The following is a 19,044-nucleotide window of genomic DNA, read 5'->3' on the forward strand; positions in this document are numbered from 1 at the left end:
TCAGTACCACATAGATACATTCAGAGAGGTACCAGGTACCTGTTCGATGGGGTGGGGGTTCTGTATGTGTAGTACTGTAGTTGAGTGTTTTGAGTAATGCCATCTAAAATCTGTATTGTATGTATCTTGTTTTGTTACAGCGCATCTTGGAGATGGATTGAGCTGCACAGCCTCATGAATTTATTTACATTGATGAGGCTGGATTCAACCTCAGCAAAACAAGACGACGGGGTCGTAACATAATTGGCAAAAGGGCAATTGTGCAAGTCCCGGGGCATTGCGGGGGAAATATCTCATTGTGTGCTGCCATAAGCCTTCAAGGGCTACTGCACCATCAAACAAAACTAGGTCCCTTCAATACCGAACATATAATAACATTTCTGGATGCACTTCACGATGCAGCTGTACAGGACAGACCTGGGCCCCGTTTCCCGATAACGATGGATCTTCGCTCGTACGATCATTCTCCCGATGGATCTTGCGATCCATCGATAATTTCTTTGGAGCGTTTCCCGAAACTCCTCTTAACGTGAACGCGCATTCGCTGCACTCACGACGTCGTAGGATTGTAACTGTCTACTGACACGGTGCTGAAATGGGCTCCGTAGGAGGGGGAGACGCAGGAATGTCGCAGGAAAATTGTGTTAAAAAGGGTTAAAATATATCCCCATCAAGGACAACAGCAGAGTAGCCTACGAAAAAAATAGACTGCAATTATATGAATGCTAAAGACATTAAAACACAATTGATTAGGCTGAAACCGACATATATATCAGTCCTTATCCTGAATGCACTGTGCGTTTCACGGCATTTTCCCCCCTGAAATAATTCCATATGACAAAAAATTAAAAATAGCTTGTGTGACAACTACATTTATCTTAATGGGCTGATTTCTGAAACATGCTTTGCGCAGCAAAGAGAGCCGACTTAATCTGATTCCGCATAAGGGTTTCCTTGATTGATAATTTGATTGGCTATAAAAGCCCCTCCGGAAATAGGGTAAGGTATGTATTGATGAGGAATACAACGAAGCCCACCGTCTGGCCCGGTGCATCTTTGAGCGCACGATCGGGAGGTGGAAGTTGCGCTTTAGATGCCTTCACAGGTCAGGCGGAGGGCTCCAGTTTTCGCCGGCCAAGTCATGCGCCGTGATATGTGTGACGGCTATGTTGCACAACATTGCAGCTAAGGCTGGGGTGGCATTGCTTGAACCGGAGGACGCTGAGGACGATGACGACGAGGAAGATCGGTGTGAGGACGGCCTCCCTCATAACTACGCGGCTGGTTTTCATGCGCGTCGAAGAGTGATTGAGACTTTTTAACCCCCTCCACCCTCCCACATGTCACTAAACATTCCCGTCAACGTGACCAATCCCCACCATATCCCAGCCTTTTGCCTGCTCCTTTGCTTGTTTTTTTATAATTTACTCTATTTCTTTATTTTTAATTTATTTTATTTTTTACATTATTTTATGCTACGTTTTATGAGTAGCCTATGTCAGTCTGCACAAATCCCCCCACTTTCTCTCACACATTTTGAGTGCCCTGCCTGCGCAAACATTTTCTGGACTGTCCCGTTTTATTTTGGCCATTTGAACATCTTTATTTATAAATTAATTAATAATCTTTATTAATTACCAAACTAAGAACATAAAGGCGCAATGCGTTTTAATAAAACGCATCCAATAGACGGAATGTCCGATGGTGTCGCCACTGAGGCTATAGCTGACGATGCTCTTAGCGTCCTACGAGTACCTACGAGCACCCCTGGAGTACTCGTTAGCTACGAGCGTTTTCAAGACGTTCGTTCCCCACGATGCTTTCGGGAAACGCGGTGAAAACTCTACGATGCCCTTTCGACGCACTTCACGATCCACTTAGGCTAACGACACTTTCGGGAAACGGGGCCCTGGTCCGCAACTGGTTCACCAATCATCATCAATTTGAAGTCCTATACTTACACACCATTTCTAAACCCCATAGAAGAATTATTTTCGACTTGGAGATGGTGCGTATATGACCGCCAACCTCATGCTCGCATGCCTCTTCTGCAGGCAATGGAACAGGCCTGCAGAGACATCAACATAGGGTCAATGCTTGGATGGATTCGGCACACAAGGCAATATTTTCCCTGATGCTTAGCGGAAGATAATATTGCTTGTGATGTTGATGAGATCCTATGGCCAGACCCCAACAGACGGCAGGGTCCATAAGCCCACCTATGCACAATTGCCATGTTTTTCTGTGTTCACAGTACAATAGGGTTTATTTATTTATTTATTTTGCTCAAACTGTATTTACTGCACTGTAATGTACAGTACTGCAATGTACAGTATTTAGTATTTATTTTGGTTGTGGTGAAAACGTGCCCTCTGTGGAACTGAATAAAAACAGTGAACATGAAAGACAGCAGTGTTTTATATAAAGTAGACCAGTGTGTTGCTGCTGATCTGAAAGTGTATTCATATGATGCAAGTGTGTTTCATTTTGACATCAGAGTGCCATTTTTACAAAGAATTGTTAGGTTTCGATAGCCGAGTTTCAATTTGACATAGATGTGAATGGTTTATTTCCCAGTGTTGTTGTCTTATTTGCTTGTGTGTTGAGTTTTGACACAATGAGCCAAATTTTGCAAAACGTGTTCAAGCAATTGAAAAAAACTGTAATGTGTCAAGGTTGCAGTCTTTTCTCGACTCTATTATTTTGAATGGGGTTGACCTTATTTCAGAGGGTGGGGTAATTACTTGTAATGAAGTAAGAGAAGCAATTTCTCAGTTATGTAAGGGAAAGTCACCAGGGCCAGATGGCCTTCCTTATGAGTTTTACCTCTCTTGCTCAGACATGTTGGTAGACTTGCTAACCTCAGCTTTTACCGGCGGAATCAAAGCAGGCAAGATGCACACATCCTTTTATCATGGTGTGATGTCGTTAATATATAAAAAGGGGCACTCTCCTAATCGAGATAATTCGAGGCATGTCACAATTATGAACGTTGATTATAAGATTTTAGCGAAAATAGTAGCAAACAGGCTCAATGATGATCTAGAGAAGCTTGTGGAAAAGGAACAGACATGTGCCATTAAGGGGAGGCTTATGTGGGACAACTTAGGTATTTTAAGAGACATTACCAGTGGGAATGTAAAAGATTAGTTAGAGAATACTTGTGGGAAGTGCTAAGGGCATATGGTTTTAAACAAGAACTTATTAATATTATTAAATTGTTATACGTAGAATCCACGGTCCAAATAAACGTTAATGGGGTCTTAACGGACTCATTTGCAATCAACAGGGTCAAACAAGGGTCAAACAAGGGTGCCCCCTCTCAGCAGCTCTCTACATTCTCGCTATTAACCCTTTATTAAGCAAGATTAAGAACGATAAAAGGCTCTCAGGTATTAACGCTAGTGGTGGCGAGCGAGTAGTTGTTTTGGCTTATGCCGACGACATTACCATCATAATTAAAAACAGTAGCGAATTGAATATTGTTAATGAGCACTTGTCACTATATGAAGAGGTCTCTGGGTCCAAACTAAACCATGACAAGACAGAAGGTGTCTGGTTCGGGAGGAGTGAGGCAAAGCCAATAATAAATATAAAAGATAAAGATACAATGTCAATCCTGGGCATAGAGTTCAGTAAGAACGATTGTTATGGATTAAATTGGAATGAAAAAGATAAGAAGAAATTAAAGAAGAACTGGATAAATGGGAAAACTAATCATGTAGCTATAGGGCCAAGATATTAATCATAAAAACATGTGTTGTGTCAAAGCTGCTGTTCTTGGCAACCATTTTTCCTCCTTAGGACCAGATACTTAAAAAGATGAATAAAATGCTTGTTAATTTCATTTGGGGAAACACAAGGGAGGTTACAAAGAGAGAGCTTTTATATAAAAACAAAAAAAACGGGGGGCTCGGAGCTGTGGACCTGGGGCTAAAATTGAGAATTGCATTTTGTAAAAACATTGCATCTGATTTTAAAAGAAAGGCTGTTTGGATAGGTGAGGCCTTGAGCTGGACCAAAAAGAGGGGTCGTGCTAGAAGTTCACTGCCTTATTTTGAAGTAATGTATGGTGATCTTATGGAGAAATCGGTACATCTGAATATTGACTGGCTTGGAACGCCCACTAAAAATATATATACTATTGTGTGTAATGACTTATATGGGGGCATTTTCCCCTATAAATATCTAGACGATACTGAAAAGCAGGTGTGTCTGAAAAACATTTGTATCAAAACTATATCAGAAAAAAAGAGAGACGTAATGTGGCTGGTCTCAGTAAGGAGACTAGCAGTTAGAGCAGTGGTAAAGTGGAGCTGTTTCGTTAAAACTGTTAAATGCCCGATCCATAATTGTGATGAAGATGAATCAGTTGAGCACCTGCTTGTAGACTGCCAGAGATCACAGTATGTCTGGGGGAAAATGTCACAGATTGGTTTTAAGGTTAATATCACATTTAAGGCTGCTATGTATGGAGTGTTCGAGGAACGCATGTCTGCCATGGATCAGGACTTTTATTGGTCCGTGGTGTGCACCGTCATCAACAAACTGTGGAACACAAGCTGGGTGGATTACTGTACGGGCACATGCCCAGGGGCCCAAGGGCTCAGTTAGTAACTTTTAATGTTGCATTGTCGAAGCAATCAGTAGAGAAACACAAAAATTCCATTTAAAACAGCAATAGTAGGCCTATTACTACTGAGTAAATACATTAATATAAAGATCAATAGGGGGCAGTATTTCAGTTTGTGAATTTGAGACCAGTCACAAACAAGTCACTGTCATTTAAACATGGAGCAACGGCGAACTCTAAGTGGAGCGTTGAAGCAATGAATTTATTCAGTTCAGATCATTTAACAAGCCTGGAGATGATGCAACCCCAAAAGGACTGCTACGAATTATACTCGATTGTGGACTGCAATCTATGTTTCCAAATGTGTGTGTAGCGCTACGGCTTTTTCTGACTCTGCCCGTCAGTAATTGCGAAGGGGAGCGGTCATTCTCTCTTCTGTCCAGGATAAAAAATGAACTGAGGACGAAAATGTCACAAAAACGCCTCAAGGCACTTTCTCTCATGGCAATTGAGAGCGACCTTACCAATGCACTGGACTTTGATGATATCGTGGAGGATTTCGCACGGAACAGAGCCCGGAAAAAATGCATTTCATAGGTGAAATGCATTACTGTCAATTAATGTAAGGAACTGTTCGTATTGAGTTGTTTTAAGTCGTTTTTATTTGTGGTTGAAAGCGGTGCATTCGAAATTCGTTCAAATCACCATAAATTGCATCAATTACCGTATTGGTCCGAATATAAGACGGCCTTTTTTCCCCTCGAAATAGGGCCGAAAAAGTCGGGTCGTCTTATATTCGGGGTCTAGTATTCAGAGCGCAGTTTCTCTTCTTCGCCTCTACATTTAAATGTCAATACACATTCGCGGCCGCAGGTGGCGCCAGGAATTGGTTCCGGGAAGAAGTAGTCCAGCGTCCTTAACAACCAGACCGTTACCGGTGTTTAAAGACAGGCATTTAGAGACAAGTGGCTCAAAAGTGGGTCAGGTCAATCAACAACAGCGGAGGAGCTATGATGCCAATTTTTAAATAATGGTTGTCAATAAGGCAGAGTCAAGTAACAACTGCCAAGCTGCCAAGAAGTTCGGGGTCACGGAGTGTAACGTAAGAAGATGGCGAGCACCTAAACAACGTCTCAAAGATGCCAACAGTCAGCGCAAATCCTACCGTGGTCCTCAAAGTGGTCGTTTCAGTGAGGTTGACCGGAGAGTTTTTGAATACGTCAGAGAAAACGCGCTTTGGGAGGAGCCGCTGTAAGCGGAGCAGCTGGGGAGCGATGACAGCGAGAGCGAACACAGCGGGGCAGAGGACGCGTGTGAGGAATAGAGAGACATCGGAGGAGAAATTTGGCGAATTTTAGTTAAGTTTAGTTAAATATGTGGCCTGTATTTTCTCTGTTATTTAAAAATATTCACAATGTTGCTTGATTATTGCTTGATATTCATTTTGAATCATACTGTACATATTTTGCCTTGAAAGTGCCGTAGGCACTTTCAAGGCAAAATATGTACAGTACAGTGTACATCACTGGCATTATTATTATTGTCATTAATTATTTGTTCTGCAAATGTGGTCTGCAAATCTTTTTTTCCAAATGTTTGTGTTGAAAAACGGGGGTCGTCTTATAATCAGGGTCGTCTTATATTCTGACCAATACGGTATGTATTTTTTTTGTCCTGTTTGGTTAAATAAAGATTAATTTATTTTTTATTTGTATAATTATTGTGAGGTTGCCTTTCCTGTGCTACAAATCCTGCTGAGTTGCAGGTATCGGCCAATGACTTATTATCGCCAATAAGTGTGTGTGTATTCTGGGTGCGTGTGTTTATGTTGGAAGGGGGGGGGGGGGGGCTGCGGAGTCCACGTGCCCAGGGGCCCGATATGTCATAATCCGTCTATGATGAGACCATGGCACTTATTGACATTGTGAAACTATTCAAATGTGTTGTTTTCAACTGTGTATTTTCTTGAATTGAATTGTAAAACCTGCATAATTTAAATAAAATGTATTAAAAAGCAAAGGGAGGAAAGGGACTCCGAAAAGGGGGTGCCAAGCGTCACCGTAAAGTTCTCCGTGATAACATCCAGGGAATCACCAAGCCCGCCATCCGCCGTCTGGCTCGTCATGGCGGTGTGATGCGTATCTCCGGCCTCATCTACGAGGAGACCCGCGGTGTCCACAAGGTGTTCCTGGAGAACGTGATCCGTGATCCCGTCACCTACACCGAGCACGCTAATGCCGCGTTTCCACTGCAGGGTGCGGAACGGATTGGTTCGCAAAGGTGCGGTAGGGAGGAGGCGGTATAGCCCAGCTCAGTTCCGAGGTCGCGTTTCCACCGCCGACAGTACCCTACCCTTTAAGGTAGGCCGGATGTCGATCGCCGCGGCAGCTACCTAAACATCGTAAACATCGTCTTCCTCCCCAAGAATGCAGACGAACGTCTCCACCTCCTTGTTCACCCAAGCAAGCGTTTTACGCGACATGTTAATTGTAAAGAATAATACCTCGAGGCTAAAGTTTGTTTGTTTTTATCCCCACGTCGCCCGGAAGTGATGATTCTGTCGACCAATCAACGGAGGGGGTGTGTAGCTAGAATTTCCCAGGACCCTTTCAGGCGTCTCGTCTCGTTTTCAGTAGCCTACCCCAACGGAAGTGTCCTGAAAACGAGGCCAAAACGGGTACGTCTAAGTCCGGGTCACGCCCACTTTTGGCGGTGGAGACGCAACCCGTACCGCACCTTTGCGAACCGATCCGTTCCACAACCTGCAGTGGAAACGCGCCATACGAGGAAGACCATCACCGCCATGGATGTTGTCTATGCCCTGACGAGGCAGGGACGCACGCTGTACGGCTTCGGCGGTTAAACCAGTCTCTCAACCACCTATAAACCCAAGGGCTCTTCTAAGAGCCACCCAAATAAGTCTAAAAAAGCTTTCCTATCATATTTATACCTACCACGATTGTTTGATGGTTTTCACATTGATGATAGCCACATATCTCCAGATAGGGCATCCTCATACGTTTTGCATAACTTTTAAGCCGAGTGGTAAACATGATCAAAAACGACTAATCTCTATCTTTAGCTCTGTTGCCGAAATATACAATTCCAGGGGGAAAAAAAGGAAATGTTCTATATAGCCATTCTCCCAACAGAGGAGTTGAACGTTACACTTCCACATGGAAAAAACGTTGGCTGGGGCCTTCTAATTTTTTCGGAATTCCATCTTATAGCGTATTGTACTGGCTTGCTCTTTAAGATAAAAAACAAATACACTTACTACACTTAATATCAAAACAATGCCTAGGAATAAATTAATCTAACACAGAACTTGAAATACGAGAAAAAAAAAAAATGAAAAAAAAATATATATTTATATATATAGGCCTATATATCATACGATCATATTATTTAGAAAGCCCGCGCGCGGTTATTTTGATGCGCGGTTAATTATTTGCTTCATCAACTGCGACGTCATCCAGTCGAAACACTCCTGCATTCTAGCCAATCACACAAAGGCATTTCCCCTTGCTGATTTGCATGCTCTTCCTATATATACTGAAGTCGAACGCGGTCTCATTTTCTACAGACATCATGCCTGCTGAAGTTGCCAAACCCGCGCCCAAGAAGGGCTCCAAGAAAGCCGTATCTAAGACCGCAGCGAAAGGCGGCAAGAAGCGCAGAAAGACCAGGAAGGAGAGCTATGCCATCTACGTGTACAAGGTGCTGAAGCAGGTCCACCCCGACACCGGTATCTCCTCCAAGGCGATGGGAATCATGAACTCCTTCGTCAACGACATCTTTGAGCGCATCGCCGGTGAGGCCTCTCGTCTGGCTCACTACAACAAGCGCTCCACCATCACCTCCAGGGAGATCCAGACCGCCGTCCGCCTGCTGCTCCCCGGTGAGCTGGCCAAGCACGCCGTGTCTGAGGGCACCAAGGCTGTGACCAAGTACACCAGCTCCAAGTAAACTTGCCACCTTATCTTAAACAAACGGTCCTTTTAAGGACCACCTAACTACACTACAAGAGTTTCCTTATTTGAATCAAAAACATTTTATTTTCCGAGTCATTTCCTCGTTAAAGCAAGATCAAGTCATGAATACCTTTCACCCTCTCTAAAAAAGGGGCTAAATTGTGAACAGAAAATGACGATGCCCACGAATATATGTGCAATTTAGCTGTGATTTATTTAGACTACCTCCTAAACTGCCGAATAAATTATTGCGCTGTTCCTGCACCGCTTGCTTATTCCATGAGGCTTGGAAAATATATAGCTAAATGAAAACACTTAGTCTATTTTAAGAGCTTATCATACAGCTTCCAGATATTGAAAACTTTGTTAGGCCTGGCTGTCACCAAGTACACCAGCACCATGTAAACATAAATTAATCTTAAACAAATGGTCCTTTTAAGGACCACCCAAATACGCTACAATATAGCCTACGTTTATTTGCATCAAAGATGCCCACTAAACAGGTGCTGTTTAGACGCTGTGTTTTCAGAGTGACAATCCAGATAAGTATTTGCGCAGTTGGCAGTAGGACTAAACATCTTTACTTAATCTGAAACCTATGGTCCTTTTTAGGAACACAACCCTACTATAAGAACTCTGAGATTTGATGCCCAAGGGGAATCTTCTATTACGCCTGTACACTAGTGATAACTCATTGAGTGGTTATTAGAGTAGGCCTAAACGCAAGTGTTGTGAAAAGCCAGACATGTGAAAACTTGTCAGTGTAAAATATTTTAGTTTATTATTTAGAACTTAAATACATAAAACAACTAAACGTAAAGACGAGTAGGCCTACTGCATTGCACTCATTGCTTGTCCTTGTCGGGCCTGATTGACTTGCATTTACAGAGTTCAATGAAAAGGGTTGTCATTTATTTGCGTAGGCAATATATTTTAATGTGTAGTGTCACTCATATTTCGAACTCAAATAGGCCTATTACCACTACATAAATAAATACAACTATTTGACGGCAAACCTGTCCTAACTGAAACGAAAAGCAATGATTCATTAGCCTGGCTTCGTGGTTTGGTTCATTATTGATCTGGAACATGTAAAGTTTTCACAATATAAACGACCACGTCTTATGTTAAACATGCAATGTTAAGCCTTATAATCCTGATGACAAAGATAGGCAATGTATTTTATATCCACGTGTCTGATTGTCCTGGCTGCTATATGCAACCCTACATTAAAGCCTGTGTTTACCAGCCACGAAATACGTTCATTTTAGCCTATACTACAAACACGCAGGACATATTCAGCCATACCAACAGTTTCTCTGAAATATCAGTCATCTTAAAAGCCCTGCCGGAATTATTTAAGTCTTAACGTATTGTTATAAACGAATCTCAAATAAACCTAAGTGATATCACAACCACGTCACGTCACAATCTACGATGTTTAAGAAATATTCCCGACATCGACGGTTCATAAAACTTGGTACGGTAAAAATATAACTTGTCTTCTTGTTGTTTGTTACGGTGTCGTGTCTAATATTGACATAGTGTATGAATTTAATCCGGATACAATTATGGAGGAAACACAAACGAGGCGACATTTCTTCCTCACCGGGAAAACCTTCAGTGGTTGAGTCTCTACGGTTCTCATCGCGTGTATAAGGACAGCCCACTGGCGCACCAAGGACAACTTTTTGATCCGACCCTCGAATCATACCAACCGAAGAAGATGGCTGAACTTGCTCCTGCTGCTGCCCCCGCTGCCGCTGCCGCCGCCCCGGCGAAAGCAACGAAGAAGAAGACGGTGGTGAAGGCTAAGAAGGCCGGACCCAGCGTGAGCGAGCTGATCGTCAAGGCGGTCACTGCTTCCAAAGAGCGCAGCGGAGTTTCCGTGCACTCTCTGAAGAAGGCTCTGGCCGCCGACGGCTACGACGTTGACAAGAACAACTCCCGCGTCAACACCACCATCAAAGCACTCGTCAAGAAAGAAATCCTGGTCCAGACCAAGGGCGCCGGTGCATCTGGGTCTTTCAAGCTGAACAAGGAGGCCAAGGCGAAGAAGCCAGCAGCCAAAAAGGCTGCCGCCCCAAAAGCTAAGAAGCCCGCTGCAAAGAAGCCCGTTGCAAAGAAACCCGCCGCCGTAAAGAAGGCTACACCGAAGAAGAGCAAGAAACCCGCAGCCAAGAAGGCTGCTGCCGCAAAGCCCGCTGCCGCTAAGAAAGTAACTCCGAAAAAGGCGAAAAAGCCAGTCGCAGCTAAGAAGTTGGTGGTGAAGACCCCCAAGAAGGCAGCGAAGAGCCCCAAAAAGGCTGCCAAACCAGCCAAGAAGACGCCAGTGAAGAAGGTGACCAAACCCAAAACCGCTAAAAAGGCAGCCCCAAAGAAGAAGTAGATGTTCCCGCATGGGTTATGTTGAACCCCAGCCCCACAAAGGCTCTTTTAAGAGCCAACCACACAACTTTAAGAGCCTTTATTCTTGTTAATTCTAAGACGTTTGTTATATGCTCTTCATCTAATGCACTACCTCATGAATCGACCTTATCTTCTGTTATGTAGTGTATCTACTTGAGATCCAATGTTACTTTATTGGTATTTACTATACTAAATAGCCTACATAGTTCATGTATGATAGCTGCCAACTACTTACTGTGTAACAAAACACGTAGGCCTAGTTATCCTGCATAATTAATATTAATCTAGTCGTTCTTATTCGAAAAGTAAAACGCGGGAATGGCAAAGGTCGTTTATTTTATGCCGCAGTCCCACGTTTTGACAAAAGGAGACTCGCTGAGTGGTAACGTGGTTCAACCAACACCATCTCGTCGTCATAACAGGAGTTGACATCTCGTGATGGAGATGTATACAACCGTACATTTATATACTATCCCTACATAAAGGTCCGTCTCAACATTTGAATATTGTGGATAGTTCATTAAATTCAATTTAGTGAAGTTCGTCATAGACCTATTGCATTCAGTGATTTTCCGACCTCACGTTTGCATTATACTACTGACGCACCTATGTTTAAAAACTCATTCAGAAAAAAATCGATTGCTAATCCCAACAGGATGGCAATAACAGTAGCAACTAATGCTTCAACACATTGAACTCCATATAGAGAAACGTTGCATATCTGGTTGATAGTGACAAATTGTTTGGTACGGATTATCTCTTGGAATGTATTGGGTGGTCCTTAAAAGGACCGTTTGTTTGGATCAAGTGGTAGTCTACTTGGAGCTGGTGTACTTGGTCACAGCCTTGGTGCCCTCAGACACGGCGTGCTTGGCCAGCTCACCGGGGAGCAGCAGGCGGACAGCGGTCTGGATCTCCCTGGAGGTGATGGTGGAGCGCTTGTTGTAGTGGGCAAGACGAGAGGCCTCACCGGCGATGCGCTCGAAAATGTCGTTGACGAAGGAGTTCATGATTCCCATCGCCTTGGAGGAGATGCCGGTGTCGGGGTGGACCTGCTTCAGCACCTTGTACACGTAGATGGCATAGCTCTCCTTCCTGGTCTTTCGGCGCTTCTTGCCGCCCTTGACAGCGGTCTTAGAAACGGCTTTCTTGGAGCCCTTCTTGGGCGCGGGTTTAGCAACGTCAGCAGGCATGATGTCTGTCTAGTGGTCAGACCAGCGACCTGCTGGCGCATTTATGGGAGGCGTATGCAGATCAACAAGGGGCCGTCATTTGTGTGATTGGCTAGAATACAGATCCTTTGTATCCTGTCGGATGGGATGCATATTCGTTCAATAGTAGTAAAGATTCACTATATAGGCCTACATAAAGCCCCTAAAACCATGCATATTGAATGGTACATTAAACTATATGAATCCTATCCTCAAAAAAAAATGTGCCTAACTTTTGATTTCCACCTCTTAGAAGCATTCATTTAGCGATCCTACTGACTGTGTGGATATTCACATAGGCTACGGAATTTAAGGCGGTGATTCTTTCCTTTTTAAATTTGGAAAAAGGCGTAAGATAAATAAATGTAACGCAAAAGTCCGTCAAAGTATTATTCACATCCAGATTATACAAAAAGCTCCTTATGTATGATAAGGACAACATGCATAACATAGTAAATGTCAGTTGAAGAGCGCGCGGTCTTTTGGAAATATAGCACTACTGCTTTTGTATTCAAGTTTGTTGTAGATCGAGTAGGCCTACATTTAGATCATTTGCCTTCGTTAAATGATACTTATTAAAATGTAGGCTCATGAAACTGACTGCTGCGTTCAACTACAAGTCGCGTCATTTGTAAGTGCGACTTTACAAGTTATTATAATATGATATAGGCCTACAAGCACACTAGTCGGAAGCTCCTCAAATTAATTTGGGTGGCTCTTAAAAGAGCCTTTGGGTTTATAGTTGGTTGAGGGACTGGTTTAACCGCCGAAGCCGTACAGGGTACGTCCCTGCCTCTTCAGGGCATAGACAACATCCATGGCAGTGACGGTCTTCCTCTTGGCGTGCTCGGTGTAGGTGACAGCATCACGGATCACGTTCTCCAGGAACACCTTGAGGACACCGCGGGTCTCCTCGTAGATGAGGCCGGAGATACGCTTCACACCGCCACGACGAGCCAGACGGCGGATTGCGGGCTTGGTGATTCCCTGGATGTTATCACGCAGCACTTTACGGTGACGCTTGGCGCCTCCTTTTCCGAGTCCCTTTCCTCCCTTGCCGCGTCCAGACATGTTGATGCAGAATGATAACGTAACAGAGAAAATCTTGCTTCTTGTAGGGACAGCTCCGGGGGAGGGGCCAAAAGAAGGCGGAGTTGACAAAGCGAGGAGGAGGGGGAGGAGGAGGGGACAAAGGGAGAGGGAGGGGACTCAGCTTACCTCCGGGTCCTATCCGAATAGGACGATGTCCATCTTCAACGTAGAAGACTATACAAATATGTCTTGTTTATGGTCGATGACATATATGAAGGTGCATTACCCGCCGTGCGGCTAGAATGTGGGAAACAACGAATCTATTGAATACATATTTATTAACCCTGTTAATTTGAAGAACTTAAACCAGTCTTCATATTTTCCTTCCACAATGTTCAATACATTAAGATTCAATACTCAATAACATGTTCCACCGTACCACACCCTCCATCTACCCCCTCCTCCTTATCAAACCTCACATGGGTATAATTAACAATTCCAAAATTCAGATTAGGTTTTAACAATGTGTATTGCACACAAACATCTTCTGGTACACTTGTAACTGTTGAACACATTTCTAAGTTCCAGTCCATTTGCCATTAAACGTGTTGCGTTCCATTCAACAGAAGAACCATGATATTGCTATCCAACCCCAGCTGTCTCTCGACTTGTCTCAGTTGCCAGGGTACTGAGATCCATCACCTCCCAGGAGTGGACACAATGAGAATTTAATAATCCCGTTTTTATGGGGAGAAATAGGTATGGTTCTTTTGTGTGTGATGACTTTTCCAAACAGTGCAGATGAAAGAGGAAATTGTGAAACAAATCACAAGTATAGAAATTATTTTTTAAAACCAAAATAAAGCATAGAATGCAGCACAGCATAGGCAACTATATATAGTCAAAAAAGGGCAAAATCCAAACAATATATAAAAAAAGTGCAGAATCCAAACAATAATTAAAATGGCAACGTCTACTCTGTGTGCCAAAAGTGCCTATGATGCAAAATTCTGTGATCGGTCCAGTCTTGGGGTCACAAACGCCGGTCCCGCATTGCCTCCACAAGCTGCCCCAGCACACCTAGGAATGACTGGTTGAAGGCTGCCGCAATCTCCTCCCTCCTCAACGCAGTCTCCATCTCCCAATGTCTTTCCGTGTTCTCCAACCGTAACTTGAATTGCTCCCTCTGCGGGATCCAGGTCAGTTGAAAATCACATTCACGCAACATTTCTAGTGTTATGAACTCATTGGTGAACTAATTAGAAAATTACTCCACGTTTGTATTTCTTTGGAAATGGTGAACTTTTGCATGGTACCGGGATGTTTAAGCAGGACAAGGAAAGGGCAATTGGTAAGTTTTCATCTCCTACCTAGAGATTTGGAGTGTTGCCAACAGTGGCTACGGGCTATCATCACCCAAAGTTTGGACAAGACACAGCCGTAATACAAAAGACGGTTTGCAGTCTCCATTTCAAGCCAGAAGACTTGTTAGGCATTCAGTAGAAAATGATCCAATTGCAGACAGAAGGCTTGGTTTCAAAAACTTTCTCTGGGTTTATTTCCAGCAAGGCATAGGGAACATACTGGTACGATCCAACAGAGACTGATTGGCACACTGAGCTTAACCCTCATAAGGTGTTCGGGTCTGTGGGACCCGTTTTCAGTTTTTAGCTTTATAAAAGTGATACAAATAATTATTTTTTTGAACTAAGATTCATTGGCTTTGGCTCATTTTCTGTGAGGAACATGAATCTGAAAACATTTTCAAGGACCCCCCCCTGTATACCCCCCCATCACATTTATATTACACACAGGGTGTTCGGGTACAGTGGACCCGGAGCTAGTTTAAGTGTGGAAATCATAGGTTCTGTGCACCCTCATATTTTCCCTTTCTCCTCTGTGTGTGTGTGTGTGTGTGTGTGTGTGTGTGTGTGTGTGTGTGTGTGTGTGTGTGTGTGTGTGTGTGTGTGTGTGTGTGTGTGTGTGTGTGTGTGTGTGTGGAGAGTAAAGCAGGTGAATGGGCCCTTGGTGTGAGCACCCACAGTCTGTGCACCCACTGTTCCCGCACAAGGTTGCAACATTGGAGCACCCAACACTATCTATATTCCCACACATTTCACCCTCTGTCTTGCGGGAACCAAGCTTGGGGATCTGACACTATAAAAAATCTCTGTCAGCGTGGTTCAATACCACAACTGATCAAGATGGCAAAGTGATTCTCTGTTCAGACTGCCTTACAGTTGATGTTTGAAGAGACAGAGGGTTTTGATGGTGATGCAGAGGAAACAGTTTCAGAAAGTGAGGATAACATTTCTGAAAATTCAGAGTCTGACACTGAGTTTGAAGAGTGGGATCAGCATCAGCCAGCTCCGAAACGTAAAAGACAAATACACAATATACATAATACATAATAATATAAAACACAATATACATGCAACCAGTGCAAAAAATACATATGCAATACACACACAGTGAGACTCTGCCCCTCATGTGTGGTATAGACTGATATACGTATAATGGCTGTGTTCAAAGGCCTTAATGTGTTGTTCAGACAGATGTTATTGAGTATGTTTCAATTTCTAATGATGTTGATAATTTCCCAGTTATGCCTGTTTTATGATGCATTTCCTTATTTTATTACATGCTAATACGAAAATAAACAAAAACGAGTGGCACCTCTATTCATAAATGTGATTTAACAAAGGTAAAGGGAACAAATTTAACATATGTGTTGTTTATATTACTTGCAATTGGGTTGAAGTAACCATTTGGTGAGTATTTAAAAAAAAAGTTAGATTATGTTGAATTAAAAGGCCTAAAATGCAATGGGTCCACCAGACCCAGCAGCACCTCCTGTGTAACAAAAAAACGAACACCCTATGAGGGTTAAATACCCACAAACCAATCAACACACATTATCAACGGCTGTTTTCACAAAGAGGCAGCAATTCGAATCAAGACAGGAGTAACAGGGTGGAGTCAAAAGTACAAAACAAACAGAAAAGCACATGACCCCACCAACAGACCTACAAAATGTAAGTAAAAGCACATGTTTCTAAAAACAGGAACTTGAATATCAGGATCCCTTAGAGTACCCCTCCTCCTCCGGACGCATCCCGGCGTTTTAAGTGGGGGAACTGGATGTTTCTCCAGAAAGTCTTTATTGGGTGAACGGTCAAAAATGTCACAAGGTGGAACCCAGCACCTTTCTTCTGGACTGTAACCCTCCCAGTCGACTAGGAACTGGAGGCCGCGGCCCTGGCGACGGACCTCTAAGAGCTGGTGAGCAGTGAAGGTCTCTGAGCCATCAATGACTCGCGGTGGAGGAGGGGGCTTGGGGGCGGGGTAGAGCTGGCTACAGACAAAGGGCTTAACCCTGGAGGCATGGAAGGTGGGATGGATGCGGCGGAGGTTGGGGGGAACTTTTAGACGGACAGCAGCGGGGCCAATAATTCTCTCAATGGGGTAAGGACCAATGAAGCGGGGTGCAAGTTTCCGAGACTCCACCCTGAGCGGAATGTCCTGGGTAGACAGCCAGACATGCTGTCCCTCAAGATAGGGAGGAGCCTTAGAGCGATGGTGGTCAGCCTGACACTTCATCTGGACCGAGGCATGCTGCAGAGCCGTCCGTGTCCTTCTCCATGTCTGACGGCGACGGCGGACGAAGGCCCGCCGGGCTGAAGGCACGCTGACCTCTGCCTCCTGAGCAGGGAATAGGGGGGGCTGGTAGCCGAGACAGCATTCAAAAGGAGAGAGCCCTGAGGAGGCAAATGGGAGGGAATTAATTGAATACTCAACCCAAGGTTGCTGGAAGCTCCAGGAGAGAGGTCTCTCAGCTGCCATGCAACGCAAATTAGTCTCAAGTTGTTGATTTGCTCACTCCGTCTGGCCATTGCTTTGGGGATGGTACCCTGAGGACAAACTGACAGAACCACCAATGAGAGTGCAGAAGGCTTTCGAGAAGTGAGGCGTGAACTGTAGGCCCCTGTCGGAAACTACATCCACAGGCCATCCATGGTACTTGAACACATGTACAATGACTAAGTTGGCTGTCTCCTTGGCAGAAGGGATGTTGGGTAATGGAACAAGATGGACTGATTTGGAAAATCGATCACCAACTGTGAGAATAGTGGTGTTACCATCAGATGGTGGAAGACCAGTAACGAAATCCAGAGCAATGTGGGACCAGGGTCTCTTGGGTATGGGTAGGGGCTGCAACAGGCCGGAAGGAGGTTGTGTGGAGTTCTTACTCCGTGCACAGACGGAACAGGCAGAGACAAAGGCATGAACATCACCTCCAATGGTAGGCCACCAAAATCGAAGGCGGATGAAGGCTTGGGTGCGCCTAGCTCCAGGGTGGCAGGAGAGTCGGGATGTATGACCGCACTACAAGTCCTGGGAACGGAGGGACACAGGGACAAACAGGCGGTTTACAGGGCACTGACTGGGTGCAGCATTGTCTGGTTGGGCGAAGCACACCAGAGACTCTATGTCCCACTGGACTGCCCCAACAATTAACCGAATTTTTACAATAGGCACCCCGCATATTATTTCTAAAGAACCCAAGCTGACTTTAAACTTGCCTAAGAACTGAGATCCATTTTCACGTTAATGACAGATGATTTGCTGACGCTTTGAACATAATTTGTATTATTTCAGTTTATGAGTTTCCATTGTAGCATTTAAGACTCTCGCTATAAGTCTCTTTAAATCAATCCACACTTAACCTTATTTTGGCAGATTCTAATGCTCGTTAAGTGGCCTTATTTCAGTGGCAGCGCTACTCTCTATTCATGTCGGATTTCAGCAGCCTAAAATAATAAACTTTGATGAATCAAAAACACATTAGTGTTCAAAAATGTTTGTGTCAAGATTCGAAAACCAAATTGGATTATCGTTTCTAGAATTAGATGCATCTAGGCATTCGTCATATGTCTACCGCCATATCTACTCTCGGTATACCGTTTAATTAGTCTAAATCACCATCTGACTTCAGGTCAGTTTACTATTTTCACAACAGGCAACAAGTTATTAATATTGTGGCATTAACACCAACCGATACTATGTCCATAACAATTATTCAGCGCAAACTGAAACGTAGATCATGGTAAGAATCTCTTAGAATTATTTGGTTGGCTCTTAAAAGAGCCTTTGGGTTTATTGTTGGTCGAAAAATGGTTTAACCGCCGAAACCGTACAGGGTGCGTCCCTGCCTCTTCAGGGCATAGACAACATCCATGGCGGTGACGGTCTTCCTCTTGGCGTGCTCGGTGTAGGTGACGGCATCACGGATCACGTTCTCCAGGAACACCTTGAGGACACCGCGGGTCTCCTCATAGATGAGGCCGGAGATACGCTTCACACCGCCACGACGGGCCAGACGGCGAATGGCGGGCTTGGTGATTCCCTGGATGTTATCACGAAGTACTTTACGATGGCGCTTGGCACCTCCTTTTCCGAGCCCCTTTCCTCCTTTGCCGCGTCCTGACATTTTCCAGAAGCTTTGGTAGTCTACTCAATGAGACACTGAACGAGCGCTCTGACTTTATAAAGGCTTCCTGAGGACCTTCGAGAGATTCGGGGCAGCCTACTGTTACAGATCCCTCCCATTCCCTACAGGCCCCTCCCATTGCCCTTTATTCAGCACAGAACCCTCCCTCTACACAACTAGATTAAAAATAAAATCATAACCCACTTATTAATATAACTTCGAGCGGGCGATGGCTTTCGTAGCATATCGATAAAACAGCATATAAAAAAATAACTGTTTAGTGAATGTAGCCTATCTAAATTATATGAAGAATAAGATAAGTGTTTCCTAATTAGTGTGATGAGCTTCATTTGG

At 44.0% G+C, this 19,044-nt stretch overlaps 4 protein-coding genes and 1 pseudogene across 4 annotated transcripts; 3 read left to right on the top strand and 2 right to left on the bottom strand.

Moving 5' to 3' along the window:
- The first annotated feature begins 6,575 nt into the window (after positions 1-6,575).
- LOC130399347 (histone H4-like) lies at positions 6,576-7,436 on the top strand (annotated as a pseudogene).
- Positions 7,437-8,126: 690 nt separating this feature from the next.
- Positions 8,127-8,597, top strand: LOC130399153 (histone H2B 1/2-like). The gene has a single exon (XM_056604968.1). It carries the CDS (start codon positions 8,165-8,167, stop codon positions 8,540-8,542), a length of 378 nt encoding a protein of 125 aa, XP_056460943.1. The 5' UTR covers positions 8,127-8,164; the 3' UTR covers positions 8,543-8,597.
- A 1,191-nt stretch (positions 8,598-9,788) lies between these two features.
- On the top strand, positions 9,789-11,586 carry LOC130398853 (histone H1-like). Its single transcript, XM_056604948.1, has one exon. The coding sequence runs from the start codon at positions 10,274-10,276 to the stop codon at positions 10,934-10,936; it is 663 nt and encodes a 220-aa protein (XP_056460923.1). The 5' UTR covers positions 9,789-10,273; the 3' UTR covers positions 10,937-11,586.
- Positions 11,587-11,723: 137 nt separating this feature from the next.
- On the bottom strand, positions 11,724-12,182 carry LOC130399202 (histone H2B 1/2-like). The gene has a single exon (XM_056604970.1). It carries the CDS (start codon positions 12,147-12,149, stop codon positions 11,772-11,774), a length of 378 nt encoding a protein of 125 aa, XP_056460945.1. The 5' UTR covers positions 12,150-12,182; the 3' UTR covers positions 11,724-11,771.
- A 689-nt stretch (positions 12,183-12,871) lies between these two features.
- LOC130402448 (uncharacterized) lies at positions 12,872-18,728 on the bottom strand. Its single transcript, XM_056606613.1, has 5 exons — positions 18,384-18,728; positions 17,645-17,701; positions 16,793-16,901; positions 16,424-16,554; positions 12,872-13,291 (listed from the first exon to the last, which is right to left on the bottom strand). The coding sequence occupies exons 1-5, from the start codon at positions 18,688-18,690 to the stop codon at positions 12,927-12,929; spliced, it is 969 nt and encodes a 322-aa protein (XP_056462588.1). The 5' UTR covers positions 18,691-18,728; the 3' UTR covers positions 12,872-12,926.
- Between the last annotated feature and the right edge of the window lie 316 nt (positions 18,729-19,044).

Source organism: Gadus chalcogrammus, chromosome 2, assembly GCF_026213295.1.
Source record: "Gadus chalcogrammus isolate NIFS_2021 chromosome 2, NIFS_Gcha_1.0, whole genome shotgun sequence".
Classification (NCBI taxonomy): domain Eukaryota; kingdom Metazoa; phylum Chordata; class Actinopteri; order Gadiformes; family Gadidae; genus Gadus; species Gadus chalcogrammus.

What these genes read in the sequence shown, in the direction of transcription:
- LOC130399202 (XM_056604970.1), bottom strand. Translation starts at nt 12,149, where the DNA reads ATGCCTGCTGACGTTGCTAAACCCGCGCCCAAGAAGGGCTCCAAGAAA.
- LOC130402448 (XM_056606613.1), bottom strand. Translation starts at nt 18,690, where the DNA reads ATGTCAGGACGCGGCAAAGGAGGAAAGGGGCTCGGAAAAGGAGGTGCC. An exon ending in ACCAGACAATGCTGCACCCA is followed by an intron (nt 16,902 to 17,644) that starts GTCAGTGCCCTG and finishes TTCCCTGCTCAG; the next exon opens with GAGGCAGAGGTCAGCGTGCC. An exon ending in GTTCCTAGTCGACTGGGAGG is followed by an intron (nt 13,292 to 16,423) that starts GTTACAGTCCAG and finishes CCTCCCCCGGAG; the next exon opens with CTGTCCCTACAAGAAGCAAG.
- LOC130398853 (XM_056604948.1), top strand. Translation starts at nt 10,274, where the DNA reads ATGGCTGAACTTGCTCCTGCTGCTGCCCCCGCTGCCGCTGCCGCCGCC.
- LOC130399153 (XM_056604968.1), top strand. Translation starts at nt 8,165, where the DNA reads ATGCCTGCTGAAGTTGCCAAACCCGCGCCCAAGAAGGGCTCCAAGAAA.